We start from the raw sequence: 21,731 nt of genomic DNA on the forward strand, positions 1-21,731 counted from the left end.
AAATGGACAGAGCAGTTCTACAGGATTCAAAGGAGGACGGAGAAAAGAGCAGCCGGACCAGGCACCCAGCTAGAATCAGGGAGCCAGGGTAGCCAGGCCTAGGCTCAGGGCTCCGTTGGCTGAGATGCCGCTGTTCCAGAGGCGGTCACACGGTGGCACTACGAGTCATGGTTTGCACCAGTTTCTTGGTCACTAGGGCAAAGTGACATTGCTCTACAAGCTCTTAAAGGGGCCCAAACCCAAAGGCAGACCGTATCCAGTTCCTAAGGCCATGGCAAGAAAGCCCACAGACCTAAGCGCTCCTGTCTCCTCCTCCTGAAAGCAGAAAGAGATTCCACTGAAGGAACAGAGGGCCCTGGGCCTGAGACTCAAGAGGAAGCTTTAGCTCCCACTGTTTCCAGCCTGGTCTCTCTACTTCCCCAGTGCCCACCTACCTGTAGAGCAAAATGTGGCACCAAAGCTCCACCCTGCCCACACCCGGCCTAGTCCCCTCCTTGGAATTCCAACTGCCCCTTGTCCTTCCGGACAGTAAGAGCCTGGTCTTCTCTCCTCCCCTCTCCTCCACAGCTTGGGCAAGGAGATTCAAAGGTGCCTACAGGGCACCCAGGGGGCACATCCCAGAGCCCTGCTCCCTGACTCGGGGGTCCTTCCCGTGGACGAGAACAAGAGCTTCAGGAATCAACACAACTGTGTTCAGGGTCCTGCTGGCTCCCAGAGGCACAGACAGGGTTCATTCCAGAAGGTCGCCCCAGGCCTGCCCTGGACACAGCTGGAGATATGCCCCAGGGCGACTCAGGGCTTCTGGGAACAGGAGAGAGGGCTCCCCACACTCACAGGGCTCAAAATCCCAACCAGCCCAACCTTGACCTCTAGCAGCGACCCTACCACGGGGAAGCAGGGCCAGCAGCAGGACCCCAGGAGTTTTCATCGTAAGTTCAATAACTTCCAAGAGCTGGCTCTGTAAAGATTAATGACTACAAACCATTACCCTGCACAAGAGAGACTCGACAGGGAGGAGTTTGGAGGAAGGGACAGTTAAAGCTGAACAAACCTGGTGGACTGATGCTCAGGGTCCTAGTGACAGTCACACCTACCTTTTCGCTCCACGCCCATAGTCCGACACCGAGGAAGACAACTCCAGCCAACTGAGCAGGCGCAGGGGGAAGAGAGAGAGAGAGAGAAAGTTAGGTCAGAAACCAGCTCCACGCACATGCTTCTCAGAGGAGGGACCACACTGCTAGTCAGGGGGTGTTCCTGGCTCGTGTCCAGGCTGGGCAGAGCAAGGGCAAGGCGGCCCCCTTGGCCCCTGCAGAAGACAGGGACTCTACACCAGAACAATAGGACGGTGAGGCTCTTCAGATAACCCACACCTATCTTCCCTGACCATTGGGACAAATTCCTTCAACCCCAGCTGGCCCCATGCTCTGGAGAGCAGAGACAAAGATCTCGGAGCAGACTCTGTCCAGGAGAGACTATGGAGTTAGAGACATCAGGCTACGCCCCATTTCTTCCCCATTCCACAAGCCCCCTACTCATTTCAATGCACTATCTGGTGTGTAAGAAGACATCACCCCTTATGATGGCTGCCCCAGGAGCCTTCACGGGCTCCCAGTGCAGGTGAAGCCCTGCATAGGACAGAGCACCCCCTGTGCCGCCCGCCTCAGGCCTCCAGCCCCGGAGACAGACTCCAAGCACAGACAAGCAGCCGCCCAGGCCATCTGCTGGCCGGGCTCAAGCTCCTCACCGTGGTACCTACACTTTGCACTGCAGGGCATGCCTGTGCTCAGGAAATGCCTGGTTATGTTACCGAATTAAAAGAAGCCTGCACCAAGCCAAGTGCTCACCCCAGAAAAGCAGTGCCCCCCAAACCTGACCTCTTACCCACAGGAACCCACCGGGGCTAAGGTGCCTCACAGGCACCATGACAAAAAGGGACCCCCAAATACACTCCACAGACTCCTACACCAGGGAGGATTGTTCCATAGAAAACAAACACCACGTGGCCTCTACAAATTAAGCAGCCCCCTATTTTTCTGCTTAACTGCTTTACACTCTGCTGGCATTTTGCTGCCATTTATCAGGACCTCATGGTAAACAATAGGGCAAGGTTCTTTGTGACTGCAACTTTCCCGAGTGTATTCTCCAGCTTTAGGATACTCCTGTCTACTTCACTGCAAGCCCTAGGAGGCTGGACTCGGAAGAAGGGCCTTCAGAGAAAGCCCCGGAGTTCCCAACCTCCTCTGGGTCACAGGCCACTTTCAGAAAATGTGCACGTGCCCAATATTTTGGAGGGAATTTCAGAGGGTTCTCAGACTCCTTACTGCTGGTTCCCACAGCAGTCTGTGGACCCCCAGTGAAGGAGTCCTGCCAAGACCTGATTCCCCCACCTGACAAAGCAGCACGCGAGCCGAGAGGGCCAGGACCAAAACTCTGAAACCGAGTCCCTCTGAAACAGAGTTCCTCTGAAACAGAGTTCCCTGGCAAGTTGATGATTAATCTCTCTATCCACAACTTTATTCCCTTTCTCGTCCCGCCCCTGTTTCCCTCAAGATTGAGGAATATCAAAGAAAAAGGGGGACTGAAACCGAGCAGGACCCTGCGGGGCCTTCTTGGGTACGAGCCCCTCTGTGCCCGCTGCTTCTTGTTGGTCTCCCCTCCCCCTCTCCCCCCATTCCAAAGAGCAGACTCAAGCAGCTACTGATTAGAACAACAGTCACAGGGACTCCTGGTTCCTCCAGAAGGGATTTAGATAACAATACGACGCTATCTTTGAGCTGTTCTGCAGAAACTAAGACCACCACCCCCAACCCTGTGGAGGATGGTGATTACCCGCTGACCTGAAGAGGTACTTGGATCCCAGACTGGCTGGAACCGGAAGGCAGATGATTCAGATTCCCGAACCATCTCCCTGTTACATCACCACTAACCAAGCAGAAGAAAGTCCACAAGTTAATCATATACCCTGCGACTCTCACCCCTAACATTTCCTTTAAAAACCCTTGCCTGAAAGCCATCGGGGAGTTTGGGTCTTTTGAGCCCGAGCTGCCCATTCTCCTTGCTGGGCACTCTGCGATAAACCTTGTACTTCCCTTCACCACAACCTGGTAGCAAAAGGATTGGCTTTGCTGCAAGTCGGGCTAGCGAACCCAAGTTCAGTTCAGTAACAATCCCAAGCAGTAAGTGAGAAGGCCTAGATCCCAAGTCTCTGTTTAGTTCATTCATTTACTCACTCACTCATTCATTCAACAGGCATTGAGTAAGTGCCAGGCACCATCTCAAGCACTGGAGACAGCACTGCACCACGTGGGCAAAGATCCCTCTGCTGTCGGAACTTAGGCTCTGTGGAGCCGACATGCGGTCCTTTCCACCACATTGTGCTGATTTCCCACTTTTCCATCCTCCCATTGGATTAACCAGTTGATGAAGAGGGCTTCATTTTCCTTGATGGGGTACACGACCACTTCCCTTCCCTTCCCGAGTGTCTGACACTGCACGGTAAGCAAGCCTGAAGGTGACCAGTCACTATCTGCCGAATCCCCGTAGGCCTCTCTCGCCACCATTCCTCAAGGTCTCCAATGACTCACTTCCCTCTTGCCAAGCCGGCAAGAACCTCACTGCTCAGTCCTGGACCCCTGCCCTACCCTGAGCCCTCTAGATGATCTCATAACTAACATGGCTGACTCACAAATCCTAACCTCCAGCCATAGCTGCTCCCGAGTCAAACACCGCAATGTCTACTTGACTTGTCCACTGAATATGAGTAGTAACATTTCAACCTTCACGTGCCCCCCAATGGAGCCGTGGTCTCCCAACCCCGGAGCAGCTCCTCCCCACCTCTCCCCTCCTCACTAAATGGCACCACTGACCATCTACTCGTTTAAGACAGAAAACCTAGACCTCAGGCTTCACAGCTCTCTCCCTCCAACTCCACATTCAACCTATCAGGACCCCTCTGTTAGTCCTACCTTCAAAATATATAGCATACCCTCTCTGCTCCCACATGTCCATGCTTCATCCCTGCAGGGGCCTCCCCACCGTCTCCCCACAGGTCCCCAAGCAACTAGAGTAATCCTTTAAAAATATGTCTAGATCACTCCCCTCCTCAAAATGCTCCGATGACTTCCTTTCACACTTAGAATAAAATTCAAGCTCCTTGCCATAGACCACAAGAACGTGGGCAGCCACGCTGTGGCGTACATCTCCAATACCATCTCCGACCCGGCTCCCTGGTCCCAATCTCCTTCTCTGGGCCACCCAGGTGTTGTTACTGTTTCTTGAACTCACCAAACTCATCCCTGCCTCAGAGCCTTGACTAGATCCCTCAGCCTAGAATGTTCCTCCTCCATATCCCTTCCTGGCTTCCTCCCTCATTTCATTCAGGTCTCTTCAAATTTCTCCTCCTCAAATACATCTCCCTTTGCCATGCTATGTGGACTGCTCCCCATCCATCAGTCCTGATCTCCTTCCCTGCTAGATCTTCTTCATGGCACATATCCTAGACCACATGAGCTGTCTGTCTGTCTACTGTGCCTCCCCCCTACTTAAGCCCTCTGAGGGCAGAGGTGTTTTCTATTTTGTTCAGGGTTGCCTAACCACTTTCCATGACAACCCACCCACCACCCGGTGCCACGAGGGACAGTGAGGAAGGTCTGCCCCTCGGAAACCCTTCACCGAATACGGTCAGCTTGAGACACCAGCTCCCTACCACCGCAACCCAGATCTCCTTCTCTCACAACAACGGGGCTCTAAGAATGAGAGCTTGTGTTTTTTTCCATTCTGTTTTACAGGAAGAACTAAAGTTAACTTTGCACCAGAAAGACAGGAACCGGGGGGGGGGGGGGTGCGCGGGCAGGGACCATGTCAGATCATGGGTTCAGTGAACAGTGGTCCAAGGCAGGACCTTCAGGGACCAACAGTTGTTTTAGAGACAAGGAGACTGAGGGAGAACCAAACAGGGGAAGTGACCTGTCTGGGAGCTCACACGACAGCCCCCTGAATGAGCCAGGACTCTGGTCAGCTTCACCTGGCTCCCCGTGGAGCCCCTTCCCTGGACCTCCCTGGGACAGATGGTCTATGGAGCTGGGCTGTCCTCCTGGCCGCCAACCATCTGGGAGTGACAGTTCAGGTGCCTTCCAGCCTCAGAGTAACCTCCTTTGTCTCTCTTCTATGACCTGATTAAATTCCTTCCCAAAGAATGGAGCCCAACTCCCGCCAACCCCAAAGGGAGGCCAGCCTTGGACCATCAGGTGCATACCCTGCGGTGGTCACCAGGGCAAGTAGCACCACCCTTTCCTGGGTGCCAGGTGCTGCACTAAACACAATACACCTAAAGAGGCCCTCCACACCCCATAACACTGGTACTATTACCTCCATTTTTCAAATGGGAAAGTTCTGATGTAAAACGATTTGGTTATTTGCCCAAAGTCACACAGCTAGCTGGTGGCGAAGTCAAGAAACAAACCTGCATGCTTCTGTCCTGACATCATGTTATCTCATTGCCCACAGGGCAGCCACCCAAGGCAGGAAGAGCGGGCACCAGCCTGTACCCTCCACCACAAGGGGCAGTCACAGTGCCCGATGGCATGGGAGTCCGCAGAAGGGGCTTCTAAGCTGTGCAACCCTAAAGCCAACGTCCCACATCATCAGGTGGTGAGGATCACTCTGTGTCCAGTCAGGCCCTCTTTGGGGGTCACTGTGAAGATTCAGTAGTGACCTCTCCACCTTAGGCAAAGGCCCCTGTGAAAGAAGGTGAGAGGTCTCCTGGGGGGCATTCTGGGCTGGTCCAGCCCTGCCTTGTTCTGGAAGCCACACGGGGTCCACTCACCAAGTGGGCAAGCCTTTACCCAGCAGGTTCCAGACACAATGGAAGTGAGGACATCTAGCCAGGCCCTGCTGGACTGGAGGAGGATTTCAGCACCAAGCAGGTCAAAAGCAGCCCCTCATCACCCACAATTTAGTGGGCTTGGTCTCCTGTAAGATTTCATTTCAGTGCATGTGAAAGCACTTAGGCAATTCTTGCAGGCTCCAGAGGACTTTCCTCCACAAGCTCAAGACAAACCACCAGCAGCCACGAAACGCTTTCAGGCCATGCCCTGCCGGCCCCTGATTCTTGCAGACTCCCCTGGCTGAGGAAGGGTGACATTCACAGAGCCCTTGCCCCTGGGCCACCAGAGGGAGCCTCAGAAAAAAAACAAGAAGGAAACCCAAGAGTAAGCACCAAAACCCGAGGGAGTCCAGGGCAGCACTGAAAAAATAGCATGGGTCAGCCGGTCCTGGTTCCGGCTCCACCCTGCAACAAGTGACAGGACTTGTGTGAGTCCAGAAATTTCTCTGAGCCTGTTTATCTTTGCAAAATGGGGATGACCCTTCCTGGGTCATAGGAGGGTTGTAGGAATTCAAAGAAGTATCCGGAGCGATGTGCTTACCCTGGAGCACTGAGCGAGCCCCGCCCTGACATGGAGGCAGAACAGAGGCCGCGGGGACCCTCAAGACGCCATCAGCATTTTCTGGATTGAAAGCACTCTGCGCACCATCCCCCAACGACTCGCAGCTCTGTCCTGAGACAAGGTCCTCCTTTCCAGAGGCATCTGTTTTATTGGGCTTCTGGAGACAGGAGTAAAGCAGAGTTTAAGGAAACAGATGCCTTCTGGAGGCTTTTCAAGTGAGGTGGGGAAAGGATGATGGAAAGAAAACAGGGCAGGGAGTGGAAGAAGATAGAACTGTCTCAGCTCTATTCCCAACTCACCCTGTGGCTTTGAGCAAGCCATCCCTCTCTTGGACTTCAGTTTGCCAACCTGCAAAACTGAATAGATGGAGACCAATGATCTCCAAGGGCCTCTGCACCTCCCACTGCCTAAGCTCTGCCACCATAAATCATGCCAGGTGGAAACCCAACAGTCCTGGCACTCACTCTCCAGAACTGGAAATCCGGAGTCCAGGCCTGGGGAGTCCAGGGAACACCAGAGATGCTTGTGGTCACTTGAAAGGACACCAGAGAGCACAGACCCTAGACCCAACCTGGCCCTGAGAGCCAGTGCACTGAGGGGGGAGTCCCAGGACATCTTTCGGGATCAGGAGGCCTTGCCCCTCCAGATTGCGATCACTCTGGACCCTAAACAGAGCATAAAAGGAATGCCTCTTTCTAAACAGTCCCACATTTAAAAAAAGCTTAAACCAAGCCAGTTCTTTGTGGGAGTTTGGAAGTTCTGGGAGCTGGAAGGGATGCTAAAGCCCAGCTTCTTTTCCCGGAGGGAAATGGGCCCAGGGCAGGATGGTGCCTTGCTCAGGGTCACACAGCTATCACACACCAGCTTTTCCTCCTGCCGGAAGGGTGGTTCTGAAAACCAGAAGCACATGTGCCCTTCCCGCAGAGCCGGTGAACTCCTGCGAGGGGCCCGACGAGGAGGTGGGGAGGACTACCCACAGGGCTCTGGGGCAGCTTCCACAGAATCTCTGTGCTCCCTGATAACAGGGAGCTCACGCCCACCACACCCTGCCCAGGAATCTGACTGTATCAGCCTTTGAAAGAAAGGAAGGCAGGGAGGCAGTGTTCTTCAAGGGAGGTTACAGGCAGCGCCCCAGGCAATGGAGAGGAGGAACCCCCACCCCAGGCTCACCCCACCCCAGCCCCTGCCATCGCTGGCACAGTTCAGTGATTAACAGTGAGTAGAGAACAAGATGCTAAGCTAGGGGTCGACAGTTACGTAAGCCAGATAGTGTTTTCAGCTTTGCCTGCCAGAAGGTCTCTGTTTCAACTACTCCACTCTGCTGTTACAGCAGGAAAGCAGCCACAGATAATACGTAAACGAACGGACAGGAGTGTGTTCCAGTAAAGTTGTACGTGCAAAAACAGGCAGACAGCCAGGTTTGGCCTGCGAGCCGTAGTCTGCCAAGTCCTGCACTAAACTATCACACTGAAACCATCTGGACCTAGACAGGATTTCCTTCAGCTCGCCACAAGAGCCCCAGGACATCCCTATAATTCGGGTCTCCAACCCTGGTAGGTTTTTATATTACTTCAACAGGTCTTAATAGCCTAAAACTGCAAATAACCCATATGATACATTCCCACAATGGAATATCCCACAACAATGAGAATCAACGATCTACAATTACGTACCACAGCATGAATGAATCTCACATACAAGATTTAACAAAAGATGTCAGACTCAAAAGATGTCCCTCCAAAATTCATATCTTGAAGCCCTAACCCCCAGTGTGATGGTATTTGGAGGTGGGGAGGTAAGTAGGGTTACATGAGGTCATGAGGGTAGAGCCTCCATGATTAGAGGAAGAGAGACCAGAGCTTGGGTTCTCTCTCTCTGCCACATGAGAAAACAGCAGGAAGGCAGCCATGTGCAGGCCAGGAAGAGAGCCCACACCAGAACCTGACCATGCTGGCAAACTGATTTCAAACTTCCAGCCTCCAGAAATGAGAGAAAATAAATTTCTCTTGTTTAAACCAAACAGCCTGTGATATGTTGTTATGGCAGCCCAAGCTGACCAAGATAGGAAGAATACTCGGGCAGAAAAATTAGATCTAGCATCCAATCAAAAGTTACTAGATAGGCAAGAGGGAAAATAAAAACATGACCTATAACAAGGAAAGAAATTCAGTAGCTAGAAGAAGACACAGAAATGAGAGAGAAGACGGAATCAGCAAAGACTTTAAAATAGATATTGTAAATATGCTCAAAGATTTAAAGGAAAATAAACATAATGAAGAGGCAAATAGAAAGTATAAAAAAGATCCAAATAGAACTATTAGAAATAGAAAATACAACATTAGAAATGAAGAATCACTAAATGGGTTTAACCGCCAATTAGGCACTATAGAAGATGAGTGAACTTAAAGAAAAAGCAATAGGAACCTTCTAAACTAAATGGTACAAGGGGGTTAAAAAAAACCACAACTGAGCAGCACCTCAGTGACCTGTGGGACAATAAGGAGTCCAAGGGAGGGAGGGTGTACGTTTGAAGAAATAATGATGGGAGTAATCACATATTTGATGAAAAATACAAACCCACAAATCCAAAAAACACAATGAACTTCAAACAGAACACAAAGAAAACACACCAGCACATATCACGATAAAATTGCTGAAATCCAGTGACAAAGAGAAAATCCTGAAGTAAGCCAGAGAGGGAAAGAAAAGACACATTATATAAACAGTATGCATATACAAGACATTTAACTAAATGAAATGAAAACATATCAAAATGTGTAGGATGCAGAAAACGCAGAGCATCAAATATAGGCATACCTTGGATGTACTTGGGTTTGGTTCCAGACCACCGCAATAAAGCAAGTCACACTAATTGTTTGGTTTCCCAGGGCATAGGAAGATTATGCTTACACTATACTGTAGTCTATTAAGTGTGCAATAGCATTATGTCTAAGAAAACAATGTACGTACCTTAATTTAAAAATACTTTACTGCTAAAAAACGCTAACCATCATCTGAGCCTTCAGTGAGTCATAGATCTTTTTACAACAGTAACATCAAAGGTCACTAATCACAGATCCCATAACAAACACAATAATAATGAAAAAGTTTCAAACAGTCTAAGGATTGCCAAAATGTGACAGAGACACAAAGTCAGCCAATGCTGCTGGAAAAATGGTGTCAGTAGACTTGCTCAATGCAGGGTTGCCACAAACCTTCAATATGTTAAAAATGCAGTGTCTGGGAAGCACAATAAAATGAGGTATGCCTGTACTTATACTATAGGAAGGAAGAAAGATCTAAAATCAATGACCTAATCTTCTGCCTTAAGAAGCCAGACAAAGAACAAAATAATCCCAAAATAAGTAGAAGAGAGAAAATAACAAAAAGAGCAGAAATCAGCGCAAGAGACTGGAGATGGATGGTGGTGATGGTTGCACAAGTGTGAATGCACTTAATGCCACTGAACTGGGCACTTAAAAATAGTTATAATTCTAAGTTTTGTTATGTATGTTTTACCACAATTTTTAAATATAAAAACATGATTTTTGAAAAACTTGTAAAGAAATTAATAAAATAAAAGCAGAAAAACAACAGAGAAACATCACCTAAACTAAAGGAAGTCAGATCCGAGAGTGAAATCTAATTTATAGTGACAGGAGGCAAATCAGTGGTTGCCAGAGGAAGGGTGGGGAGGGAGTGACTACAGAAGGGCGCAAGGACAGTTTCTAGAGGGATGGAAACGTTTCACATCTTCATTGTGGCGATCATGATCAGAGGGGAAGGAGGATACAGCTGCCAGCTCAGCGCACTGAACACTTGAAATGGGTACAGGTTCATCCTTCCTTCCTTCCTCCTTCCTCCTTCCTTCCTTCCTTCCTTCCTTCCTCCCTCCCTCACTCCCTCCCTTCCTTCCTTCCTCCCTCCCTCCCTCCCTCCCTCCCTTCCTTCCTTCTTTCTATGTATGTATGTATCAATATGTATATTAGAAGTGGATTTATTTATAGAGATACACATTCCATAGTCAGAATGCAGTCCGTCTCAAAAGGTGAGAATGGCCTTGGGAGAAATACACTCCACAGACAGAGTGTGGGCCATCTCAGAAGGCGAGAGGCCTATTCTATTTAATCTACACTTCAATAGAAGTGATTTTTTTTAAAATTTATTTGGCTGCGTCGGGTCTTAGTTGTGTCACATGGGGTCTTTTCGTTGCAGCGCGCGGGCTTCTCCCTAGTTGTGGTGTGCCAGCTCCAGAGCGCACGGGCTCAGTAGTGGCAGTGCGTGGACTTGGTTGCCCTGCGGCATGTGGGATCTTAGTTCCCTGACCAGGGATTGAACCCATGTTCCCTGCACCGGAAGGCGGATTCTTAACCACTGGACCACCAGGAAAGTCCCTAGAAGTGATTTTTAAAAAAGCATTTCTAGGAAAAAAAAACAAAAGGTACAAACAAGATGGGAGTAGGGTACTCCCCCATAGATGACAAATCACCCCAGCAGACTGGGCCACGCTGACTATTTACTGGCCAAGGAAGCAGAATTATACACACCACCAGTTGCTTAGACCTGACGCCACCCTGTGAGTGTGTAATAATCATATGTCCTGGGGAATAATCACAGTGCACCATACTGCCCATCCTCGCAAATCCCTCCTGGTGGTCCCAGCCGCAGATGCGCCTGAGCCAGTGAGATCAGGAGCTGAGGCCCTACACGAATCAGTAACTCCTAGTTCTAGCGGAGTCTCTAATTAAGCAATCCTCGCCCTCTGTCTTGGCAAGACAAAATGTGGAAAAATATACAAACACACACCCTTATGAGTCAAAAGATAAGGCAGTCTATTTCCTATGAATTGGGGCAGCCCTTCTGGAGAATATGACTATATAAATGTCAGGCCGGTCAAAACGATGGACACATCTTCTGACCCATTTACTCTCACTCCTGGGAATCTATCCCAGCAAATAATTTCTCCCCTTTCCCCAAAGGGAAGAATCTGTGTTACAAAAGCTAATCACTGCTCCTTATCTAGGATAGTAGAAAAATTGGAAACAACCTAAATGTCCAATATAGGAATTTCCAAAAATACAATCAGGAAGACTATGCAGCAACCTGGAATGTTCTACACTAGGTGATGCTGATACGAAAACGCAGACTTCAAGATCACGTGGATACTCTCACCAAGATGTGAAACTATGTGTGACTGCAGACAGGAAAATGGAGCCTGAAGGAGGGAACACAGTCAAGTTGGGATGCCTTGTGTAGTCTTCTAGAATTTCCATGCAGTTACAAAAGTTTAGTAAATAAAACTGGAAGGGAAAAAAGGAACCACCTCTCAGCAGTGAAAGTGAAATAGTCTACACATGTTATTAAAACACTAGACTTTCCCTTTCTGACTGCATTGAATTACCAAGAAATGGAAGCAGAGAAACCATCTGCACTCAGACCTAGGGATCAGGCCTTGGGGTCTGATATCACATGGACAGAGTTCAGCTCAAATAAGGGCAATTCTCTAACGGTTAGAATGATCCAGAGTCAACAGCCCATTGTAGGGCCAGACAGAGAGAGTTAAGACCATCCACCCACAAAAATGCCACAAACGGGAGCAAGGGCAGGGAGCTGCCGTTAGGTCCTTCCGCATCGGACTGGCTTTGCCTCTCTTGGGAAGGGTTAGGGTTAGGGACTGTCTTGGTTTGCCTGGGGCAGTCCTGGGGCACATCTGTTGTTCCAGCAAAATTCTTAATAACCTCTCTTTCATTCTTAAAAGTTTCCCAACTTGGAGCACAAATTACATGCTCACCCTACTCGTGGGAGCATCTGTTACTTTGGAGGAAGGGGCCTCAAGCCACGCTGGTCACAGAGCACAAATGTCCATGTTTCTCACCCAGAAACAGGCTGCACATCAGGGTCAGAAATGAATTCCCGCATTTTACAAGCAGGGAAGCTGTGGCTCAGACCTGCCCTTGTCACTGAGAAGGTCCACAGCAGGGGGGGCTCTCTGTCGTCTGTGCCTACAAGCAGCCTCCGTTTTTCACTTTTATTCCACCTCTGAAATAGATCCAGGCAAGGGCTTTATCAGAATCTTTGCAGATTAAACTCAGTGTCTGTGGTGGGAGTTGCAGGCATCATCGGAATCACCCCTCGAGAGGATTCACTCAGCAAAACCAGGGAAGCTCAAATTCTCTGTGGAATCAGGTGCGGTGAGAATGAACAAAGAGAAAGGCTGTAAGCCCCTCCCAGCTTCCTTTCCTCTGCAAGTCAAAGTGAGATTTTTTAAAGAATTTTAATCATAGTAAAGTACACATAATATAAAACTTACCATCTTAACCATTTTTAAGTGTACGGCTCAGTGGCATTAAGTACATTCACAGTATTGTGAAACCATCACCACCGTCCACAGAACTCTTTCCATCTTGCAGAACTGACGCTCTGTCCCCATTAAACAGTAACTTCCCATTTTCCCCTCCCCCCAGCCCCTAGTACCCACCATTCTACTTTGTGTCTCTGAAGCAGACTACTCTATGTACCTCATATAAGTGGAATCATAGAGTATTTGTCCTTTTGTGTTTGGTTTATTTCACTCAGCATAATGTCCTCAAGATTCACCCATGTTGTAGTATGTGTAGGAACTTCCTTCATTTTTAAGGCTGAATAATATTCCATGGCCTGTATAGACCACTTTTTGTTTATCCATTCATCCTTCGGTAGACATGGGGGTTGCTTCTAGCTCTCAGCTATTATGAATAACGCTGCTATGAACAAGGGTGTGCAAACATCTCTTCAAGACCCTGCTTTCAATTCTTCTAGGTATATGCCCAGAGGAGAACTGCCGCATCATATGGTAATTCTATTTTTTACTTTTTGAGGAACCGCCATACTTTTTTCATAGCAGCTGCACCATTATACGTTCTCACCAACAGTGCACAAGGATTCCAGTTTCTCCACATCCTCACCAACATTTGTTATTTTTCTGGTTTTTAATAATACCCATTCTAATGGGTGAGAGTGGTATCTCATTGTGGTTTTGATATGCATTTTCCTATGTCAAAGTGAGATTTTGCCCTAGAAACAGGTCTAACACATCCAAGGAATGATTATAATTTTAAAAACCGGGCTTCCCTGGTGGCGCAGTGGTTAAGAATCCGCCTGCCGAATTCTATCAAACATTTAGAGAAGAGCTAACACCTATCCTTCTCAAACTCTTCCAAAATATTGCAGAGGGAGGAACACTCCCCAACTCATTCTACGAGGCCACCATCACCCTGATACCAAAACCAGACAAAGATGTCACAAAGAAAGAAAACTACAGGCCAATATCACTGATGAACATAGATGCAAAAATCCTCAACAAAATACTAGCAAACAGAATCCAACAGCACATTAAAAGGATTATACACCATGATCAAGTGGGGTTTATTCCAGGAATGCAAGGATTCTTCAATATACGCAAATCAATCAACATGATACATCATATTAACAAACTGAAGGAGAAAAACCATATGATCATCTCAATAGATGCAGAGAAAGCTTTCGACAAAATTCAACACCCATTTATGATAAAAGTCCTGCAGAAAGTAGGCATAGAGGGAACTTTCCTCAACATAATAAAGGCTGTATATGACAAACCCACAGTCAACATTGTCCTCAATGGTGAAAAACTGAAACCATTTCCATTAAGATCAGGAACAAGACAAGGTTGCCCACTCTCACCACTATTATTCAACATAGTTTTGGAAGTGTTAGCCACAGCAATCAGAGAAGAAAAAGAAATAAAAGGAATCCAAATCGGAAAAGAAGAAGTAAAGCTGTCACTGTTTGCAGATGACATGATACTATACATAGAGAATCCTAAAGATGCTACCAGAAAACTACTAGAGCTAATCAATGAATTTGGTAAAGTAGCAGGATACAAAATTAATGCACAGAAATCTCTTGCATTCCTGTATACTAATGATGAAAAATCTGAAAGTGAAATTAAGAAAACACTCCCGTTTACCATTGCAACAAAAAGAATAAAATATCTAGGAATAAACCTACCTAAGGAGACAAAAGACCTGTATGCAGAAAATTATAGGACACTGATGAAAGAAATTAAAGATGATACAAATAGATGGAGAGATATACCATGTTCTTGGATTGGAAGAATCAACATTGTGAAAATGACTCTGCTACCCAAAGCAATCTACAGATTCAATGCAATCCCTATCAAACTACCACTGGCATTTTTCACAGAACTAGAACAAAAAATTTCACAATTTGTATGGAAACACAAAAGACCCCGAATAGCCAAAGCAATCTTGAGAACGAAAAATGGAGCTGGAGGAATCAGGCTCCCTGACTTCAGAGTATATTACAAAGCTACAGTAATCAAGACAGTTTGGTACTGGCACAAAAACAGAAATATAGATCAATGGAACAGGATAGAAAGCCCAGAGATAAGCCCACGCACATATGGTCACCTTATCTTTGATAAAGGAGGCAAGCAGATACAGTGGAGAAAAGACAGCCTCTTCAATAAGTGGTGCTGGGAAAATTGGACAGGTACATGTAAAAGTATGAAATTAGAACACTCCCTGACACCATACACAAAAATAAACTCCAAATGGATTAAAGACCTAAGTGTAAGGCCAGACACTATCAAACTCTTAGAGGAAAACATAGGCAGAACACTCTATGACATAAATCACAGCAAGATCCTTTTTGACCCACCTCCTAGAGAAATGGAAATAAAAACACAAATAAACAAATGGGACCTAATGAAACTGAAAAGCTTTTGCACAGCAAAGGAAACCATAAACAAGACCAAAAGACAACCCTCAGAATGGGAGAAAATATTTGCAAATGAAGCAACTGACAAAGGATTAATCTCCAAGATTTACAAGCAGCTCATGCAGCTCAATAACAAAAAAACGAACAACCCAATCCAAAAATGGGCAGAAGACCTAAATAGACATTTCTCCAAAGAAGATATACAGATTGCCAACAGACACATGAAAGAATGCTCAACATCATTAATCATTAGAGAAATGCAAATCAAAACTACAATGAGGTATCATCTCACACCGGTCAGAATGGCCATCATCAAAAAATCTAGAAACAATAAATGCTGGAGAGGGTGTGGAGAAAAGGGAACCCTCTTGCACTGTTGGTGGGAATGTGAATTGATACAGCCACTATGGAGAACAGTATGGAGGTTCCTTAAAAAACTAAAAATAGAACTACCATACGACCCAGCAATCCCACTACTGGGCATATACCCTGAGAAAACCATAATTCAGAAAGAGTCATGTACCAAAATATTCATTGCAGCTCTGTTTACAATAGCCAGGACATGGAAGCAACCTTCCAGGTGTCCATCATCGGATGAATGGATAAAGAAGATGTGGCACATATATACAATGGAATATTACTCAGCCATAAAAAGAAATGAAATGGAGGTATTTGTAATGAGGTGGATGGAGTTAGAGTCTGTCATACAGAGTGAAGTAAGTCAGAAAGAGAAAAAGAAATACAGTATGCTAACACATATATATGGAATCTAAGGAAAAAAAAAAAAAAGTCATGAAGAACCTAGTGGCAAGATGGGAATAAAGACACAGACCTACTAGAGAATGGACTTGAGGATATGGGGAGGGGGAGGGGTGAGATGTGATAGGGTGAGAGAGTGTCATGGACATATATACACTACCAAATGTAAAATAGATAGCTAGTGGGAAGCAGCCGCATAGCACAGGGAGATCAGCTCGGTGCTTTGTGACCACCTAGAGGGGTGGGATAGGGAGGGTGGGAGGGAGGGAGATGCAAGAGGGAAGAGATATGGGAACATATGTATATGTATAACTGATTCACTTTGTTATAAAGCAGAAGCTAACACACCATTGTAAAGCAATTATACTTCAATAAAGATGTTTAAAAAAAAAAAAAAAAAGAATCCGCCTGCCAATGCAGGGGACACGGGTTCGAGCCCTGGTCCGGGAAGATTCCACATGCCGTGGAGCAACTAAAGCCCGTGTGCCACGACTACTGAGCCTGCGCTCTAGAGCCCGTGAGCCACAACTACTGAGCCCACGTGCCACAACTACTGAAGCCTGCGCACCTAGAGCCCGTGCTCCGCAACAAGAGAAGCCACTGCAATGAGAAGCCTGCGCGCCACAACAAACAGTAGCCCCCGCTCGTGGCAAGTAGAGAAAGTCCAGCGCAGCAATGAAGACCCAACGCAGCCATAAATAAATAAATAAATAAATAAATTTATAAAAAGAGAGAAGCCACCGCAATGAGAAGCCTGCACACCGCAACGAAGAGCAGCCCCCGCTCGCCGCAACGAGAGAAAGCCCACGCACAGCAACGAAGACCCAACACAGCCAAAAATAAATAAAATAAAATAAATTTAAAAATAATAATAATAATAATTTTTAAAAACCAAGAAAGGGTAAAAAGTGCTAGTGTCCTCAAAATGCTGTGGTGGCAGCATTTTCCTGACATCCCTGTGATAAGATCCCCATGAAGCCCAGCTCCATGTTCACCCAGTAAAACATGCAGTTCAGAACAGACACAAACACTGCGGGCATCCACATCTCTCGCCTCAAGCAAGTATTAATGGTCCCTTGGAAAAATCTCCGCCTTGAAGTTGGAAGGAGACAGCTTAAAAAACACAAAACAAAAAACGGTTAGAGTGCTACAGGTGTTTGCTATAAAGAATGTTACTGTGAAAATAATTCTGGATGGGGCAAACTGTTAAATAAAACCTCTGCTTGTTCCAGCACCTGGAATCGGTCAAAGAATCAACAGGGTGCTTCCGCATGTTCAGACCTGCCTCCGGAGCCCAAGTCCACCATCAAGGCTGTCATCCTCCTGCTCCACTTGTCACTGTTCATTCATCGAAACCAAACAAATACTCTCTGCAAAATGATCCATCTGTGCTTTGCTTCAAAATAATCCGAGGTGGGGGAAGATATAAATTAAACGTGATAGGCTGAGTTGGTAACTTTTGAAGCTAGCTGATGGGAACATGGCAGCGGGGAGTGGGGGGTTCATTATATTCCTCTAGTTTTGTATTTTCTCCATTTAAAAAAGAAAACTTCTCTGAGGAGGTAAGGGCTTGGCACATCATCTTATTCATTTGCAGCAACCTTGTGAGGCAGGCAGCAGGCAGGGGAGAACAGTATTTCACAAAGAAATCAGCTCAGGTGAGAGTCCAGACTGGCACCCAGGAACCCCCGCTGCACCACGCACTTCCCTAAGGGCTCTGCGCCCCAATTCTCAAGCCTCATTCCACATTCCCAGCTCCTGTGCAGAAGACAGCAAATCTCCGCCTAGAACCCAGCAGGGAGGGGCCGGGCAGCCTCCCCCTCTCATTCTCCCAACAGAGCTCTCATGCCTCGTTTTCCTGACTGTTCCTGTTTGTCCTGTCCTGTTCTGCCCCAGTGCACACTAACTGAAAAATGATTAACTCTCGACCACAGATGCTGCCAATTCTGCAAAACTCTGATAACGCTGTAGCCCCCTTCAATCACCAAGCAGACTTGCTACAATTCTGGATTCATGAACTCCGCTATGTGAATCTGGTGCTGCCAATGTATTATATTGGGCAAGTTAGTACAGCTTCCCAAGAGCAAAGAATCTATCCTGAAGAGGCTCTGAAGAAACAGAGATTACCAGGGCCCTGGGCCACAGCAGCAGCAGGAGAGTTTCACTCCAGATGCAAAAATCAGGATGAGAGTCAGAGGTCGGGATATAAGGCCAAGCAAGCACAGCTGGCCAGCGGGCAAGGGGTACAACAGCCGGTGGACAAAGTGTCTGAAGTGTCAAACCACCTGCCTAAGCCAGGTGGCCCTCAACTGTGCACCTGGCTGGGGGCTGGGGACTCCAGGTGAGGCCAGAAGGCTCTCCTCCAGACAGGGAGCAATGCAGGTCTGAGAAGCCACCCACCTCAGGGACGGGGCAACCACAGTCCTCCCATTAGGAGGGGCCCCCAGAGACCACCTCAAATGTCCAGCACTGCCCTACCTCAGGGGCAATAATGAGGCTGCTGGTGAAAGGCTGTCTGGGCACCAGAAAAGTCCTGCGGTGAATGGCCAAGCCACTGAATCCCACCCTACTTCTCCAGGACAGAAAACCCCCCAAACTTTGAGATAAATCATCAGCGGGTGATGCTGGAAAAACAAGGGTGAAAGGCTGAGAGATCTTGGTAAGTCGGCCTCGATGTCAAGAGTTCCAGTCCAAATAGGAAATGCCAAAATCCTCAGTAGAGGCAAATGTGGCATCATGACCACTTATCCTGTCCCTCCTTCTCCATCAGGCCCCACCCAGACACTAGCTGCAGACACTTGGATTAAATGAGGTTTTAAAACCCTCTGTGCACGGTCATGTCACCGTGCTCTCCTGCACAGAATCAATGTCTGCCTCCCCCTGGACCAAAGCCACTGACATGCTCTGATATCTCCCTTAACCCCTTGACCATCTCCAGCCAGTACCCAATTTGTCTGCTCCTCTTTAAGGCAAGACTCCTTAAAAGAACTGTCATGAGTCACTGGTCTCCACTTCCTCATGTCCCACTGGCTCCTGGACCAACTCCAGGTGGGTTTCCATCCCCAGCAGTTCTGGTCAAGGTCATACCCTCCACCTTGTCAAAGCCAATGTCAATTTTCTGTCTTCATCCTACTCCTCTCTACATGAAGGGCTTCCTCTCAAGGCTTCCACGACACAAAATCTCCTGGTCTTCCTTTTATCTCAGGCCACTCACTCACAGCCAACTTTGGAGAGGACTTTCCTCCTCAACCCCACCTCTAGCATCCCCGCCTCAATATTCAGACCCCTCCTCTCCTCAGTCAATACACTCTCCTTCGATGATCTGGTCACCCCTTCCTCTGATGGCGGCCAAGACTTTCATCTCCAGGATGGCCACTGGTACGGGACACTGACATCTCCATGTGGCTGGCTAAGAGGCCATTCAAACCCTTCTGCCCCAAATGCCCATCTCAGAACATGGGACCACCCTCCATGCTTTCACTCTGCAGAATCACTCCAAAATCAGACGACACCATCCAACTTATAACCTAACAAGAGTTACTGAAAGAAGTAGAATTCCAGCTACTTTCTGGGAACCATACAGTCCTGCATGACCTGGCTTCTTCATGCCCATGTCCTCACCTGTGTCCCCTGTGCCCTGTACTCACTCAGCTTCAGCCACATGGCCTTCTTTTTGCTTCTTGCACATGCCAAGTTCATTCCTGCCTCAGGACCTCTGCACATGCTGCTCTCCCTACCTGGAGCTTTCTTCCCAAGACCCCACATAGCTGTGTCTTCACTAGTACTCAGGTCTCAGCCTACAAGCCACCTCTCCTCAAAATGTGCTTCCCAACCACCCGGCCAAGTGGCTTCACCCGCCCTGCTCTGAGGCTCAGTAGGCTAATACCCCTTCTGATTGAACACCAGCACCACAAGGACAGGGTTTTACTCCCCTTGTCCACCCTTACCTCCCAGAGCCCAGGACAAGGCCTGGCCCACAGTCCAATGTGCACAAAGGACCCGGCAGCTGATGTCTCATTAGGGCATTCCTGGGGTGTGGGTGGAGGGAAACCGACACGCCTCTGGGTCAGAGCCCCATCTTCCTGAACCCCCAAAGGCTGGGGTAGGGCCCCTTAATCTGGTCTTCAATCGCCTTGGCCTTCCTCATCACAGCACCTGACGGTCTACTTTATAATTTATTGGGTTGGCCAAAAAGTTTGTTCTGGTTTTTCCGTTTTGAACGGAACTGGATTTTCCAGTTTTTTGAACAAACTTTTTGGTCAACCCAATACTTGTCACTGGTTTCATGAGGGCAGGACCCTGACCGTCAGCCACCTCACCCAGAGCCTCACGGGGGTCTGGCAAATCAAAAGAACATGAAGAAGCATGATTTACTAATTAAGGACGACGCCAGGGAACATGGCCGCTCTCATCCACTCACCCAGAAGACGATGTTGTAGCTGAAAAGGAGGTACTTGTACCAGCAGCTGACCTCGGCGTTGGAGTATCTATAATAGTGCATCTTCTGAGAAGCAGGATCTGTGGAGAGAGGAGGAGTGATAAGACAGCAGGTTCAGTTTCAAAACATCTCCCCAAAACCTGCTCCCCTAGGAAAGAGCAAAGGCAAGATACAGACTCAGGCTCCAGAAATTCCCAAATTGTCCCCTGTGCTCCTTTACTAGTCCAGACGTGGGTTTACTATCAATGGCAGCTACAGGTCAGACAAAAATCAGGTGAAGTCAACTTTCCATAAACAGCCAAAAGAATAAGAGGAGAATTTTTGAAAGAATGGAGAATGGTGATTTTTAAAAAGTGTGTTCTAAATACCAGGACTTCTGCTGGGAACCTTCCCAAACATTATCTCATCACCTCTCCATTGGGTATTGATTTCCCCACTTCCTGATGGGGAAATAGGAGTTCAGGAAGGTCACGTGACTTGCCCAACAGCAAGACAAAAACAACAGGGCCCAGGATCTAAACCAAGGCGGGGGCGGGGGGGGGGGAGGTTGGGGGTTCCCCACAGTCCACATTCTTTCCACCCACGGCTACCTGGGGCAGAGCAACCAGGAGTCGAGGGAACCAAAGGACGAAATGAGGGCTTGACCACTGAGAGCCGCGTTTGGGAAGAAGAGATAAAGGGCAGGTCTGGACGTGACCTAACAGTGACCAGTCAGGAAAAGCCATATTTGTTCATCTAACATTTTCCGAGACAACCTCCCAAGCTCACCCTCAAAAGGTAAGGAAGGCAGAGCACCCTGGCCCGGGCAGAGATCCTGTGAGCCCACAGCAGCCAGCCTTCACCCCATTCCCCCTTCCTCTGCCTAACCTCCCACCTACCAGGACCACTGTTTTGGCCTCCTGGGGCTGCAGTAAAGCTTGGATTATAGAACACTGAACAGCACAGGGTGAAGGAGGGGCCACTCTTTTTTATCTGTGTCCATCCGCCAAAGCCTGCACAAACGAGGGTGCCCTCAAAGGGGAATGAATTCCGAGGGCCTGGCCTACCTTTACTATGTTCCTTTTTGAACCCCAATGGCAACCTAGGTGAACCCTTAACTCCTCCATTATCTCCTGCTGTCAAACAGTGGCTGAATGGTGGGGAAGGAGGCAGGTGCCTGCCTCAAGCTGACCCCCAGGGTGGGATCTAAGGCTCACGGGGAATGCCCCCCCCCACCCCCTATTCGCCCCACTCCCCAGGGTGAGGAGAAGAACAAGATGTAACCCAGGGCCTAAGGCAAAAACAAACAAGGCTACTCTGACAGTGGGGAGACAAACCACCCACAACTG

The 21,731-nt window shown here is 48.0% G+C and overlaps 1 protein-coding gene across 1 annotated transcript in view; it reads right to left on the reverse strand.

Moving 5' to 3' along the window:
* Positions 1-21,731, reverse strand: part of TSPAN14 (tetraspanin 14) — a 58,432-nt gene that overhangs the window by 10,821 nt on the left and 25,880 nt on the right. The window contains exons 2-3 of the mRNA XM_061179946.1: positions 20,386-20,483; positions 1,095-1,145 (exon numbers count right to left, since the gene is read on the reverse strand). Of these exons, the coding sequence (XP_061035929.1) occupies positions 1,095-1,145; positions 20,386-20,466 (132 nt within the window). The 5' untranslated portion in view covers positions 20,467-20,483. The remainder of the gene's footprint in view (positions 1-1,094; positions 1,146-20,385; positions 20,484-21,731) is intronic.

This window comes from Eubalaena glacialis, chromosome 1, assembly GCF_028564815.1.
Source record: "Eubalaena glacialis isolate mEubGla1 chromosome 1, mEubGla1.1.hap2.+ XY, whole genome shotgun sequence".
Taxonomy (NCBI): Eukaryota; Metazoa; Chordata; class Mammalia; order Artiodactyla; family Balaenidae; genus Eubalaena; species Eubalaena glacialis.